We start from the raw sequence: 15696 nt of genomic DNA, 5'->3' as shown, positions 1-15696 counted from the left end.
TTATTGATGGCCTTCTGCAGATGTCGATGGCTCGTCTTGAAGACGAGTTCCGATTGCTCATTGAACGGAGTGGCGAAGCTTTTGATCTTGCTCGTTCGACCGTTGTTTTTGGAAGAAAGTATTTCTAGGTTAGGGTTGCAAAATCTGAGCATCGACGAGGTTCAAAGAATGGAATGGATGGAACTCGAAGATGATATTCACCGTTGGATCAAGGCTGCCAATGTTGTTCTTCGAATTCTTTTCCCCAGTGAGCGGAGACTTTGTGATCGAGTCTTCTTTGGCCTCTCCTTTGCTGCTGATCTTTCTTTCTTGGCGGTGTTGCTGGTGCTACCGAAGGTGAAGGTGGACAGGGTGAAGCAGAGGAGATCCGAATGAGGAGAGATAAGATAGGGTAAGGGCATTTTTGGAATTAAAGAAAAAATGAACAGTGGGTTAATGGTTTTACTAACAGAATGGACTAGTGTGTTTAATAAATGAGGTTTTTAAAACATAAAGTGGGGTGTCAGTGTTTAAAAGCCTTCATTTTAGAGGTGTCAGTGTTTTAAAGCCTTCATTTTGGGGGTGTCAGTGCAATTTACTCTAATGTTTTACTTTTTTAATTTAAACACAACTCTTCGATATAACTCGTTAATGAAATATTATGACACATGTCATCCATTCGCAAGAAAAAATGATGATCTATTCGAAATACTTAAAAATATATTTTTTTTCCAAAGAAGTTCATCAGTGTCCACGTGTTTCCACGATAATGTGTCACGTGTCAACCTAACGATATCTTAAAAGAGGCGGGCAAAAGATTACGTGTCACTTCCGCTATGGAGACTCGAGAGTCGAGAGTGAAAAAGAAGTCGAGTCGAAAGTGTTCGGAAGCAAAACATCAAAAGGTTCCCACTTCCCACACAAGCGAACAGCGAAGAATACAGTTGGGACTTGGAGCTCAAGGTAGGTCGGAATCGAAGTGGAATTCCAGAAGCTTATCTCTAGTTACTCACCATTCTAGGGTTTGTGATCTGTGACGAGAATCTTGAACCAGGGGAATCCTCATTGTTTTGAATGGAGACGAACGAAATCGACGGAAATGAAGCAACTCCCTCACAGAGAGCTTCTACGAGAGTTAGGTCAAGACGGGACCCTTTCTTGATCGTTTGCAGAGGCTTCAGCGTCATTGTTTCCTTAACTGCCATTCTCTGTATTGTTGTTAATGTTCTTTCTGCCGTCAGATCTTTCAAGAATGGATCCGATGTAAGCTAGCTTGTCAGTACTCCTAGATGATATCTTAGTTGATTTTATCTTTATGGTATCTTACATGTTGCAGGTTTTCGATGGGATTTTTCGCTGCTATGCTGTTATTATTGCGTTTTTTGTTGTTCTTGCGGAAACGGAATGGGGGTTCATAATTAAATTCTCGAAAGTGAGTTTAATGCTCTCTGATCTTTCCATCCGCGATCTTTGTTCCATTTTTCTGCTTGTATGTGCATTTTGTTGCTATGCCTGCCAGCTTTCTTGTTGGATGTAAGAGAACTATCTAATGCTACATTCTTCTGCCCTTTATTTGTGTCTGCTTGACCTTACATCAATTACTTAAAAACCTAAAATATGAAGCTACCTGCTTGCTTTGAGTATTACACTAATACTCCACCAAGTACCCCCAATTAATGTAATTGAGAACCCGCTCTTTTCTTCCAACAGTTCTTCCCTGATAAATCAATTACATATAGACCCTTGGATTTGCAATCAATTACATCTACAACCCCTGAAAAGAAATCAATTACAAATATCCCCTTATTGTTATTATCACCATTCAGCTTTATTAGTTAACACTAAGGGGGTATTTGTAATTGATTTTTTTAAGGGATAGTAGATGTAATTGATTGTAGATCTAGGGGGTCTATATCTAATTTGCCCTTGTTTTTAACCACTGAAAAAAGTTTAATTAGCTACCTACTCTAGTTGATGAAATTCGTTTAAATTATAATGTTTCTATGATAGAATTTCTCATACTGGCTCTTATAATTTTAGAAGAATGAAAGAAAAAAAACGTAGAGGTTACTATAGTTACATGCTACAACATTGGTCCTTGTATAAGAATGGTAGCAAGATTGATGAAGCTAAGAAATTCTGGGAGGAAATGTTTGAAAAGGTTCTCCCAATGTTTGTGCCTATAGTGTGAAGATAATGAAGGCTCACTACGGGAAGCCAGAAAATATGTTGGCGCTGAGTGAAGAGACAAGCTTTGGTGGGTTTAAACTGCATAGTGCATACCCTCAGTTTTAGTTACCTTCAGACTTGTTACCATAAGCATGTTTTGATTGAGGAAGCTAGGAAGATTTATGATAACCATAAGGATAAGAGCTGTGCTCCTAGTATTGCAGCTTCTAGAACTTAGATCTATTATCTATGTTAAATGGGATTTTGACGGGGTTTTCAAGGTTTACAAGGAGAGTGTAAGTAAAGATAAGATTCCAGATTTCAGGTCAGTGAGGCATTTGGTTGAAGAACTGGTGAAAAATTCAGAAGTTGAAGGAAGCGTCAGAATGATCAAAACAGTGAAGAAGTTTCCACCTTATTTTCTAAGTGTACGGAAGAAATTCAAAATAGCTCTCTCCTCTGATGCAACTAAAGAGACTTAATTAGAGTTGGATGGTTGCTAATTAGATTTAGGGAGATCTTTTCATGGTCATTTCTAAAGGTGGATTATCTATAGAGCAATTCAGATGATTTAGTACAATAGTTGATGGGTGCAAACTAGGAAGCTTGGAATCTGGGTGTTTTTTTTCTCCTTGTAGGTTATATCAAGGAAACCATAAGAAATTTTGTCCAGAGAAGTTGATAAAGACATTCTCATGAATATCACCAGAATGGTCAGTGACAATTTGGTAACTACTTGGATGGTATAAAATAGGAGAATGGATTTAGATTTATACAATGGTATTTCATGGTCATATAGAGTAGTAACAGAATTGATTCCTCAGGTGCATAAAGAATTCTGATTCTAATACTTTTCTGTTTCGGAATTGTTGCTGAAATGCTGTTACCAATGCCAATCCTACTCCCAGAAATCAGGAAAATCAATTCTGCCTGGTATCAGAAAAGGGGAGCTGGCATATTTATCAAGATGGCAAGTGACCAACTCAGGCTTTCCAACGGCATCTAAGGGGACCAAGAACGGTGCTATCTGTTTTAGTTGAACATGGGCTACTTTGCAGTTTCATAATCTGTAGATTGAAAGTGTAAAACTGTCATACCAGCTGTCCCTAGACTGATGTCTTCACATGACCACCATCATCTGTCTTATCCAAGTTTTAGTTGATGGTTCATGCCTTTGCTCAAGAGAAAGGCTGTTTGAAGATCCTATTGGCTTAAGCCTCCAATAGGGCAGCTACGGTCGTTTTTCCTTTGCCTTAGAGATTTAATGATATTTGGGGATTTGGTTCAATGCTATGGATGCAATCATACCTTGAACATATATTTGGAAAGTGTTGTTGATTACCCTCTTGCATCTATCAGTCGATGGAATTTGGTCAGACCCTTTGCATTCTGTTCACCTTGGCACCTAGTGCTTTGTCCCTCATTTGGTTGTCACGTACATTACAGTAAAAAATGGTTGGTTTTTAAGTTTCTGACAAACTTCATCTTTAACCACAGATAATTATGTTTGTCATACCTCTGATATTTTGTCGGGTTTGCGTCTTGTTTTCATTTCTGAACATACCTTGTTTGCATTTCCCCTTATATTTCTTGTACTAAAACTAGCTGTAACTTCGCAGATATTGGAGTATTGGGCCGGTAGGGGCATGCTGCAGATATTGTATGTATCTTGAGACAGCACCATTTCCGTTCTATCTTTTTAGTTTATATATACAGTAACTGGTCAACCCCCCCCCCCCCCCCCAAAAAAAAAAAAAAAAAAAAAAAAAAAAATAGAGAGAGAGAGAGAGAAAGAAAGAAAGAAAGAAAAGAAAAGAGAGAAAAGAAGCAGAAAAACCCACAATTAAAGTTAAAATGTGTGAAAAACTGGAAATCTTGTGAAGCTATTGTATTGTGCTTTTAAAGCATTGTTTGATGATTCTATCTCAGTGTAGCTGTTATGACAAGAGCTTTCCCGGATACTAGTGGAGAGAAGGAAGTTCTAGTGCTGCTTCAAAATATAGCAAGCTATCTGCTCCTTGCTTGTGGTGCAGTATATTTTATTTTGGTAAGGTTATTCTTTGTCTCCCTCCCTCAATGACTCTCCACCAAATTATCTGAACAGTCAAAGTCTAGGGATTAGTTAGTGGCACAAATCTTGCTCCACTATTCTGTTCTATCTAATGTGTGATGAACTAGCACAAGGCTCCTACATTTTATCATATCCCTAATATTTATGTAGAGACTTGCAAATTTGTTTGCTAATCTCTCATCTGCTCACTTCCTCTCTTTCTCTACGTGTGTGTGTCCTTATGAAAATTCTCTTGATTTATGTAAATCTTCTGTTTTAAGTTGAGTTGCCATCTGTAAAATGACTAGATGAAGATAGCATCAATTGTTGCTCGACTTTGACTCCTGAGTGCTGACCACAGGGTATCCTTTGCATTGGTTTTCTCAAACGTGCTCGCCAGAATGAAGAAATTACAAGAGAGCAAGCAGCTAAAGATCTAGAGGTTAACTTTCTTTCTTTTCCTTATTTTATTTTAACCTTTTTTGTGGGGGTGTAACTTAAGTTGTATTTCAGTTAGGCCATGGTTTGAGAAGCCGTATGTGAGATTGATAATTTAAACAAAATTGGATCTCATTTCAAATATAGGTATAAAGAAGATAAAAGGATTTGAAAATTCCACTCTTGGATCAGATGTGATTTTGGTTTCATTTGGATTGTGAACCATTTACTGACATTTTATTTACCTTAGGTTCCAATTGTTATAGAAGTACAAGTAGGTTGTGAGTATAGCATGGTCCTGCATATTTTGTAAAAAACTTACCTTCATGGAAGTGTTCTTATTTGATGTGGTAATCAAAATCAGATGGAAAAGATGTCCAGAAGGAATACTAGGATCTAAAAATAAGGCTTGAAATCCAGACTTGACCGGTCTATTGTACTTTTCAACTTGAAAATGGATGCTAGACTGTTGATCTTTTTCTGCCTATCAAGGCCAGAGCCACTTATAATGCACTATAAATCTTGGCCTCTGCTGCAAGATGTTTATAGATGAGGCAAGGATCTGGAACTCAGTATGGAATGAGTGAGCCTCCAAGGTTCTTGGACAGTGGTTATCTCACAATCTTCCACAATCAAGCAATTGAGGGGTTCAGCTTCTGTCATTTACCCTCAGAAGACTACTTTCATTTCACAAACCCCATCCCAGAGCACCACCAACTCTAGCTGGCCCTGGATTCCTAATGGTGCACCCATCAATGTTACAGTTTCAAAGAGTCAGGAGGGAAGCTCCAAAAAAATTGTACCCTGGAAGAGGGACTGCTCTTGACATCAGGAGTCAATTTCCAATTTTGTCTATGCAGGTCGATATTAAAAGTCATCTTGTTGAGCTCTACCCAGTTGTTATGCACCAATAAAATGTCTGCACATGGATTGCTAGAGCATAGGATTCTAGAAATATTTAGGCTAAAGAAAAAGTAGGGATTCTACCAGGAAGGATCCCAAGTAATCGAAAAGAATGAGTAGAAGATTTGAAGGGAGAAGTGGGGAAGAGAAGAAGCATAACCAGGTGCAAGCTATGCTGCCTTCCGTAAAGGCACAGAGTACGTTCAGGGGACTTGCACTCAATCAGCCTGACAGTGAACTCGTTGACGAGGCTTTGACCCAAATTTAGCTGGGAATCTTAGTGGTTTGAAACGTAATCGAGGTAGATAAATTGGAATCCCTTTCCAAGGAGAAGCTGTACATCTGTTTATAGGTGTGGCCAAGCATGTGACTTTTTCCCCCTCTCCCAGAGATTCCATTTACAATTACTACCCATGAATACTGCCCTTATTTTTGAATATCATTTTATGCATGTGTTATAACCTCTAGTATAGGAATTTGTTTGAGAATATTTGTTTTATGGTTTTGGGCGTAAAATTTATCCATGAGCAATACAGGAATTGGAGCGACGAAGAGAGGAGCTTGAAGCATTGCTGGTCCGGGAAAGAGTTTGAGTGTTGAGACAACTTATTATATGCTGGAGTTCAAAAATCAAGGACTCCCAAACTTGCCCAGCTCAACCAAATGGTGAGGAAGCTGTCCTCTAGACCCTGCACAAGTACATTGTTGTATGATTGCTGCTGTGTATTTTGGTATCTCATGAACTTACACATTCGTTCTTTTGGAGAATTTGGAAACCTTGTAAGACCCCTCCGTTTGCGAACGTTGGATAGATACTCATGTAACAGTAAAATTGCTAATATTTGGCCACGTATTGTGTATGAGATGCTTGTACAAAACGGAAGTGATTATTGAATGTATCTAAGAAATATCAGTTACCATATAATAAAATGGTTTGGCCACATTTGTGTATATGTGCGTGCTGAATACATGGTGTGTTTGTATGTGTGTGTGAGAGAGAGAGAGGGGTCATCAGTCAAGTCATCTCGATGAATAGAAAAAATCATGCCATGAGGGTAAAAAAATCATTTTTTCTTGTCTTTTTTATTTCCTTCTTTTTTTTTTATTATTATTATTTTTTTTTTTGGGTGGGGGGAGGTGTTGGTGGGGGGACTGGATGAATAGAAAAAAGCATGCCATGAGAGGAAAAAAAGATCTTTCTTATATTTTTCTGTTGGTTGGGGAAGCCCCCCGCTACAAGTGGATGGGGAGGGGTGGGTCTGGGAACGTAAGCCTGAGTCTGGTGGCCAAAAACCTTGAACTTGATACTTTCGAAGACAATAGAAATTTCTTTTGGGAGAAGCCTCTGTTCCTGATAATGGTAACCAAGGTTGGAGGAAACCATCAGGAGAGATTTGATTACATCCATGAGAAACCCTAATTTATGCGTTATTTTGGTTTTCTCGATGATGTTAAGCCCCATCTTCACACCAGAAATGGAGTCTCCTGAAACTGGAACTCTGGAAACATTTTTATAATGGGATTGGAGTGCAAATCTACTTAGTTTAGTTGTATTGAGCAAGGAAGATAGGTCTTCTTTCTATTGCCAAGGGCTCACGCTGAGGGCTTTAAGCATGCCTAATATAAAAACTCCATTTTCTGGATAGGTACCCAGGTTTGCTTGAGTTTTCCTTTTCTTGTTTAGTGACTTCTTTACAGACACGTCTTCAACTTAACTTCAGACTTCAAGACCACTAGAACCTCCACTGAATGACTTTGGCCCATAGGACTGATATGCTATTGTATGATCTGGTGTTCAATGAGCAATCTATCAGTAAGAAAAGATCGAGAAGTTCTTGAATCTTTTACCCAGACTGTCCAATGCACTCGTTTCCCCCTCAAAACACCAACAACCTGCAAATTGGACATGGGCTTGAGGTGTACTCTGTAACCTATCCCTAACCCTCAACTCTGTTCAACTGTTTTCACATTGTGTGCCACATTGCCTCCTAGATACCAGGCATTGGCTTGGGTTCAGTAGGGGAGATCACTCATTAAAACCTGAGACCTCAAAACTTTGGACCTGCACAATTTGTTGCTTTTCTGGATGAGGGGATGTATGTGAGAGGATCAGAAGCAAATGATAATAAAAGGCACTTAAAACCTGCCACTGAGAAAAAAGGCAGGCTGTAGCATTTATTCATGGTAATTTCTTGCTAATGTCTTTGTTGTTTTAACAGTTTTCAGATGAAAAAGATCTTGTGGTCTGAGCAGCTGGAATAGGTGAGTTCCATGGCTGTTGCTTGTTTATGAACACGATCCAGTAAGATTGGCATCATGGTTCAGTAGAACCCAATGAACTGGATGTAGCTTACTACAGTTATTCCTCTTGATAAATGCAACTAATTTTCCTTTATGTGGCTTACTACAGTTCATCTTTTCAGTTTTGCTAACATTTATTTATGAAGTAAACCAAGACTTATATTCATCCTTTTGCTTTCTGTCTCCATTCCTTAATACATATTAGTACGTAAAGGGAATCAAATCATCTCAAATAAAGCAGCAAGAGGGGGGGAACGCAAGAAGACACTAAATTGATCCATGATCTTTTCCATTCCAAAACCAATAAACCTGATGAAGAGGATTGATCAATCCGTAATGGATCCATTAACTTACAAGTTCCAATTCCACAACTGCTTCCTCTGGGTACACTAGAAATCTTGTCAGAGGTACAATTGATAGAAGAATGATGCGTGTTAACAATATGAACAGATGATAATGTGAGTCAGTTTTCATGGTTCTCCTTGACTTCTGATTTCCTTGCCTGTCGAGCAGGACTTCTTGGTGCAACTATTCCCACCTCCTTATTAGCTATGGATTCATCCGATTGACTGAAGTTCCTTTCCCTCAAAGGATTATTATTCACCACTGTGGACCTCATTGCCCGTGGCAACTTTAGAGGAACTTCTGGCTCCACGGAGCTTTTCTCTGGCTTCACTGGGGCTTCAGTGGTCTCTGGGAGGTTGGAAGGTGGAGTCTCTGGAACAAGCTGAATGACAGATTTGCGCCATTTTTTCCTCTGGCTAGGCTTTGGTGCATTTGGCTTGACCTGCATGTGTAATCAAAAGTACACCAAAAAATCAGGATAACCAAACAATGGTCAGTGAAAAGTGGATCGATCGCTTCCACTAGGTATTCTAAATGCAATGCAATAACGTAGAGCTCAGCATGTAAACAAGATCTATCCTGCAATGTAAATAATCATTTAACCTTTTATTATTATTTCTTTTGCATGGCAAAGTTTTAACCACCACTTCATATATGTCAGCATAATAAGGCAAAAGGACAGCCCAGAACTCACGAGCATATAGAATTATATATAACGAGACTTTTGGAATTTATTGCTTAGCACATATGAAGTATGAACTAGAAGAAAGAAAACATTCTGCACAGACAATCAAGAGCTTTCTTTTGAAAAATCTAGTCCTCCACACATCTCTAATTTTAATGTGGTGCGTAACATCCTATGAGCACATTGATGAGCCAAAAAACTTCTCTTCAACTCTGAAGATCTTGTCCAAAACACACTAATATTGTTGTCAATGTCAATTTTCAAGAACTATATGATAACATGGTATTGGAATCTATGTCCAGCATCAATGTGGTGTCTATCATGGAAAATTTTCTGATAATGAAATGTTTTGCTTACAGTAAAATATTATGCCACCTTAAAGGTTGGAGGCCATACCAGTGAATTCCCGATGTCAGACAGTGCTTTCCTCTGTGGTGCATGATCTTCATTTACCTCAACAGGCTTATCAGATAATGCATTCTGAAGAAGCATTGCTCCTTGGGATGCAAGAACCTTAGTCCTCTCAGTTTCATTGGTGCCATTACCACTTATGTCACCTTCAGCCCTTTCAATCAGAGCTTGAGCACCCAGTTCTTTGTTTATCAGTTCAGCTTCTCTATTTGAGCATCTAATTGGCTCACACCCACATGATTCACCACATGTGCCGTTAGCAGCCCGACATTCACATTTGGGAGTTTTACATAAAGATCTTTTAGAACAGGTGCAACATATGCTTGATGCAGTTTTCACAGCTATACAATTGGTTTCCACACTCGAGGACTCTAAGCTCGAGTTTTCTGGGGCTCTGGCATCTATGGGATGGGGTGTTACTAATGAACAAGCTTGAACTTTAGATGCCCTCCTCTTAACTGGTCTTATTGCAGAGTTCACCCACTCATCATCAACGGCCTCAGATTCAGAGCCTTCTGACTCAGATGTGTCCATGTCCTCCAGTGATTCATTGTTGTTTCTGCTCAAGCTAAAGGCACCGGAATTGTGGGGTCCCTTAAGAAAATGATGGAATATTCAGCTCATAGAAATGATCATAACCATAATAAGAATAACAAGCCAAATAGAACAAATAAAATTTAGTCAGCAGTAGCCAGCTAAAGTAATTCTACTTTTTCTCCTGCAGCTAAAGTTGTGGGAGTTCCAGGACCCTTGAGCTAAGTAAATGATTGAGTATTGAGCTCATTAAAAGGTCATAACCATAATGAGAAGAAGAAATCAAATAGAATAAATAAATTTCTGTCACCAAAACCAACTACAGTAATTCCACTCTCTTTTTTTATACTATTATGTTATTATAGATGGACTACGTAGTGGTGCAGATATCCAAGGTTTTGAAACATTGGGCTGGATGTCTGATTGGTCTCTGTCAATTTTGACATGGTTCCAACTCAAATTGTCCAAAAATCAGCTGCGAATGCATAAGTCAGAACTCGTCATACTTGCTTTTACTCTATCCAATCCAGTCAGACTTAGGATGCATAGAATCCAGTTTAATATGAATCATCAGGTTGAACTGGCCAATTCAACAGATTCTGACTCTGATTGATGTTATATAAAACCACCTAGATGATATGAAAATAATATCATAAATGATCCACATAGCTCAAAAAATAATTAAGAGGCATGGCACCTGGCGCAAGTCATATACACGTCCATCTCTAGTGCTTGGGAAATTTGTCATCTCCGTGGGGTTTTGTTTCAAAGTCAACTTCTGTTTCAGGTTATCATGCAAACCGAAGTACCAGTCAGCTAACTCAGCTTAGAAAGCAATCAGTATAATCACAAGAAACATGGACAAAGTTAGAGTGGTTAAAAAGCTGCACTTGCAAATGGCGTTGCTTTTGGAGAAATATGAAGCAGATTGTTTTTTTGAATTGAAGAAAATAGAAGATAAATAGCAAAAGATGAACCTTTTTTTGGGTTAAAAAAACCTGCACTTGCAAGGCGCTTTTTTTTTTTGGGTGGTGGGGTGGGGGGGTGGGGGGAGTTTGGGGGCTGTGCAGGGAATGAGGGTTTATTGAGGGGGTAGGGGGAGAAAGAGACAAGTGAAGGTATATTGACAAATGACAACAATGAACTTGCATGTCAGCAGCAAAAGAACAGTAATTAACAACATTAGAGGTTTCCTTAAAAGTTAGAGTAAACTGATATGCTTTTGTGGATGTCAGTGCTTCTTAGCTTTCTAATCTTTGGCCGTGAGTATTCTGGACACCATCTTGGAATAAGAGGTTGAACTTGTAGACTAATCAATGGGTCAATAAAAGGGATTTATCAATCCTCCTAACCATCTACTTGTCAAGCCCTGTTGATCAAAACTGTGAAGGGTCAGACTGTATACAACACACCACCTGGACCTATTGATATTGTGATATATGATACGTTTTATATAATCAAAAACCATACATGCATAATGATTAATGCATTTAGAGTGTCATATTTACTTTTTTCCTTGTTGGCAACCATAATCCATGTGTCTCTAATCATATTGCCATCTGAACCTACCTATGTAATGATTATATGATACATTTTATGTAAAAGATTAAAAATTATACTGACATAATGAGTTTATAATTTCACAATTAGTTTTATTCTTGATTTTAGCTGTAATCCATGTTTTTATCATCATATCTCCAGCAGTCAATTTAGACCACCAAAAATATTCAAGATTGGGTGAACTCTCACATAACTTGATTTATCACTAACTATATCACATTGAGGATCTTTGAGAGGAAGATTGTTGGTTTGTGACAAAGATCAGTCAAGCTTACCAACATTTTTAAGATGGATTTAGATGAGGAGGAGGATCCCCTATAATGATGTGTAAGTGACTGAGAAGAACCTATCATGGATTGGCCAGAGCACAGGCCTAACCCCAAGATAGCTAGTCCGAAGGGTATCAAAGCCAATGAGTTTATGGCATCTTGAGAGGACCATGTTCATTCACAAACACCCTTACTCCCTTAGCTTTTGAATCTCAACCTAACAGAGATGATAATGAGGGCATCAATTAGTCACATTCTAGTGGCATACATTGGCACCTTCTCCATCTGATTGTTGGAGTGTGATGGTGATGGTGGAATTGGTGGTGATAGTATAAATCTGCAGAGATCTGCAAAGCAGTAAAACCACATGGAATCTGAGCTAATTGGCTTCATATGAGAGAGTCACTATGATCATGTTACACAAGAAGCTGACAATGGTGCATGCACTCCCACAAATTCAAGACACTTGAGAGTTGAGAGGCCCACACTGTCACCCACTTGCAAAGGAATATGATACCAGGAATCCATGGACATCAACATTACAAACTTGAATGGCATTTGATAAGGCTAGAGTCTAGGGGAGAGTAATGTCCATGGGCAACGGCGTGCACCATCATGTACCATAGAGAGTACTGGTTTCAACTAAGGTGGGTATGGGAAGTGATGTAAACCAAATCCAAGACCACCTAATGAGGGCCCGAAGGGCTTACCACTGTCCTACCAGCAACCCAGAGAATTTCAGCCAAAACCAGCGGTTTTTTGGTAATTTTGCATTTTTTCAGTTTAGTCAACTTAGGGTTTCATTAGGTCCAGTATGGTTGAAGGACATTAGATCTTCTTTGATTTTTTAGTTTGAGTTATTATTTTGTAAGTTATTGAAAGAGTCCTTGTTGGGATTGGGTTCCTAGTTTATGAAGGAATCCAGTAGGGTTGTCCTAATCCTTGCAAGGAACCAACATCTACTCTTAGAAGTTAGAACTCAAATTGAAACTCTCTAGAGTTAGTTCCAAAGGTTCCTTTGTGAGTTAATCTTAGGAGTTTTAGTTTGATTTGGATTACAAGTGGGGTCCAACTTTGATCCCTTATCTAAAGTAGAGTCCAATTTTGAATTCTTTCAGTAGGCATAAATAAGCCTTCAAAATTTATAAACAGCAGATTGATTTAATGAATAAAATATTGATAGAGTTTGGAGGCAAGCTAGAGAGGCCGTGGGTTCCCTAGATGGGACATCCGACTACTTCAAGTGAGTTGTTTTCTGTAGAATTTCTGAGATACAACATTCTTCTTCAACCCCGAGTAAGTGCAAGCCCTCAACCCCAACCCCATTTCTTTCTCCCCCTAATCTCTCCCAGTCTTCCCCTTTCCCCTTGGACCCTAATTCTGAAATCCCAGCCCCTTTCCCCACATTGCATACAAATCCCAGCCCCTCCTAATCCTTGCAACAGAAATCCTGGGACCCTTCCACCCCTACTCCATTAACCCCTTCCTTCCCCAACCCTAGGTTAGTAATTCTAGCCCCTCTCTCCTCACTTTCTCTTTTTCTTCTTCAACTTCTGACCTGCAGCAGCTTAGAAAAACCAGAAATCCTAACCTAAAACCTAGACTTCCCCTGCCCAAGACCTAACCCTAGTAGGATATTAGAATCCCCTTCAGTCACCTATTTTCGATGCTAGGATTCAACCCATTCCCTCCCTCTAAACCCTATTCTGCACTTCATCTTCTTCACTAGGAAACCCTAGATCTCTCTCATATTTAATCCAAACCTAGATCCTTTTAGGTTTAGCTCTCCTAACACCCAATTAACTCTCAACCTTAGCCCTAGTTTGATCCAAGCCCTAGAAACCCTAATTCCCATAAAACCCTAGACTCCCCAAGCATTACTCAAATATTCCAATTCTGAAATTAATAAAAAAGCAAGGTTTCAAACTTTATTCTTCAAACCCTAGACCCTTAAGCCTGGCCAAACCTAACCTTAACCTTTTCTAAACCCTATAACCACTAAAACCAGCCAGTTTTTTGCTATCAAAGGGTATATCTAAACCCTAGTTGAGTGCCAATTCTATCGAAGAGGATCTTGGAGTGAACCTCAATCTAGGGCATTACATCATTCAGTCAGACCCTACATCCTGGTTCACATCAGGAAGGCGAGCTCTTCACCATTATTATCAAATGCATGCTAAGTAATCGTTCATGGACAACATGTTTGTATTGCCAGCACCTCAATTTTACATGCTTGTGCTGGTTACACAACCAACATCCAATAGAAATGGCTGTCCATCAAGTCCATCATGGTTCAAAGATCTGCAACCTAGGTCAGACTACTCTAGTATGTTTAACAATTATATGCACAGGGCTGTTATGGACTACAAGCACTTATTCCGTCATACCATAACATTGCCAGCTCTTTTGATATAGTGGCATCAACAACGTTGTGGTTTCCAAAAATCAACAGGTACTTTTAAGCTGTTTTAATTGAATTAGTGTATTCTATTACTGAGCTTCGTGTGGAATAAGCAATGTTAGAGAATGTATATAGCAGCATGCAACATATACCATCAGAGTGAACTCCACAGTCGGACTATAATTTTGAGTGTGCATTTTTAAATTTAAAGGATCCACTATATTAGAGTGCCTAAAGTAAGATTGTTCCTAGAAGCTTCAAGACTAATTTGACCATTTCGACCACTAAACCCCACGTCGAAACTTGCAGCAAAACTGTTCAGTTTTTTGCTGGAATTTTTATTTCAATTGAAATATCAAACTTTGACCAGAGTACAGCAGGGCAGCCCTATGCGGTAAATTGAATTTAAAGTTTCTGCAAGAAGGGAACCAAGGGATTCGAATTAACTTGACCCAGACAAATTATGAACGAAGTTCAAATAGATAAGACCAAAGCTTGAAAATGATAAATTGAAAGTAAAAATACAGTTTCAAATATTTCTATAGCATAAATATTGTTTCCTCTCTTGGAAAATCACTTTGTAGGTATCAAAGTAAAAGAGTATGCTACTCCGATACATGTAAAATATCATAAAAAGCAAAATAGGTATAATAAAAAAAGTCCGCAAACTCGCAACTCAACTGTGCATAACAATAAAGTCTACAAACCTGCAACTCTTGCTGACGGAGAAGTTCTGCCTCTTGTGCTTCCATCTGTTTGACCAGACTGGTGAGTCTGACGACTCTTTCCTTTAGCTCCCGTATTACTGCATCCTTCTCTTTACAGTCCACTTCTTTGTCTTGCAATAGACACCTGGTGAAGCCATAAAGGAAGGGCAGATGATTGAAGAACTGTTGGCAAAAACTTAATTACAAATGACTCCGCACATTTCTGTAACGTTTACAGTTTTACCTAAGAATGATCCTCAATGAAGTGTTATTTTTTTTATCAATTTGATACTGTCCTTCCCACCCCCCCCCCCCCCCCCCAAAAAAAAAAAAAAGGAAGAGGGACATAGCATTCAGGATAAATTACTTTATATGTATGAGAAAGTGAGATCCTAAAGTCAAACAAAGTGACATGAAAGAAGATCATTAATCTCTGAAACAAAAGGTGTCCTCTACTAATCGTTAAATTAAAACATGATCATAATAGGTTGAAACCACTAAAGTATGGGGGTAAAGAAAATGTACATTTATTTTGCTGAAACAAAGATGCTTGAATTTGATATTAGAATATCACAGTCACTTAGGGCTTCATCCTCATAGTTTGCTCAATTGCCTAATCAGTTGCTTCACCATAGTTCCCTCTTAGACTCCCCCAGGAATAGGCATATCATTTCCCCTGGGGCTTAGATGTTTTCTTTCATTCAGTCTCCTACCCCATTCCTTTGGAGTTTGTGAGGCTGGAGTCTTTGTGTAGCTTCTCTCCCCCCCCCCCCCCCAAAAATACCCTTTTTTTCCTGTTTCCTTTTGAGATTTTTGGTAATTAATTATTTATTCACCAGAAAGGAATTGCATTCATTCTTCTCCTGAATGAGCAGCGTAAATGAAACATATTATGAAAAGCCCAAAATGGAGAAAACACAAGGTAGAGAGATCTTGTTTGGGGA

General features: G+C 38.8%; 2 protein-coding genes across 3 annotated transcripts in view; one reads left to right on the top strand and one right to left on the bottom strand.

Annotated features, from left to right (window-relative positions):
- The first annotated feature begins 823 nt into the window (after positions 1 to 823).
- On the top strand, positions 824 to 6536 carry LOC149016214 (uncharacterized). The gene is made up of 6 exons (XM_089157340.1): positions 824 to 1242; positions 1316 to 1411; positions 3768 to 3808; positions 4078 to 4195; positions 4560 to 4640; positions 6076 to 6536. Exons 1-6 carry the CDS (start codon positions 1054 to 1056, stop codon positions 6130 to 6132), a joined length of 582 nt encoding a protein of 193 aa, XP_089013466.1. The 5' UTR covers positions 824 to 1053; the 3' UTR covers positions 6133 to 6536.
- A 1385-nt stretch (positions 6537 to 7921) lies between these two features.
- LOC149016213 (kinesin-like protein KIN-4C) overlaps positions 7922 to 15696 on the bottom strand; it is a 44642-nt gene continuing 36867 nt past the window's right edge. The window contains exons 25-28 of one of the 2 annotated variants that reach the window (XM_089157338.1): positions 14753 to 14897; positions 10513 to 10593; positions 9267 to 9875; positions 7922 to 8627 (exon numbers count right to left, since the gene is read on the bottom strand). In XM_089157338.1, the coding sequence (XP_089013464.1) occupies positions 8304 to 8627; positions 9267 to 9875; positions 10513 to 10593; positions 14753 to 14897 (1159 nt within the window). In that variant the 3' untranslated portion in view covers positions 7922 to 8303. The remainder of the gene's footprint in view (positions 8628 to 9266; positions 9876 to 10512; positions 10594 to 14752; positions 14898 to 15696) is intronic. The other variant, XM_089157339.1, reaches the window with a different exon arrangement.

This window comes from Hakea prostrata, chromosome 5 (assembly GCF_041222555.1).
Source record: "Hakea prostrata isolate BN-2017 chromosome 5, UWA_Hpros_2, whole genome shotgun sequence".
NCBI classification, from domain to species: domain Eukaryota; kingdom Viridiplantae; phylum Streptophyta; class Magnoliopsida; order Proteales; family Proteaceae; genus Hakea; species Hakea prostrata.
Note: the sequence above shows the minus strand (reverse complement) of the source record. Positions and strands in the feature narration are given on the sequence as shown.

Bases quoted from the DNA above. Each gene is read 5' to 3' on its own strand.
- LOC149016214 (XM_089157340.1), top strand. From the start codon at position 1,054: ATGGAGACGAACGAAATCGACGGAAATGAAGCAACTCCCTCACAGAGA. The intron at 3,809-4,077 runs GTATGTATCTTG...ATTCTATCTCAG, and splicing joins AGGGGCATGCTGCAGATATT to TGTAGCTGTTATGACAAGAG. The intron at 4,196-4,559 runs GTAAGGTTATTC...TGCTGACCACAG, and splicing joins GTGCAGTATATTTTATTTTG to GGTATCCTTTGCATTGGTTT.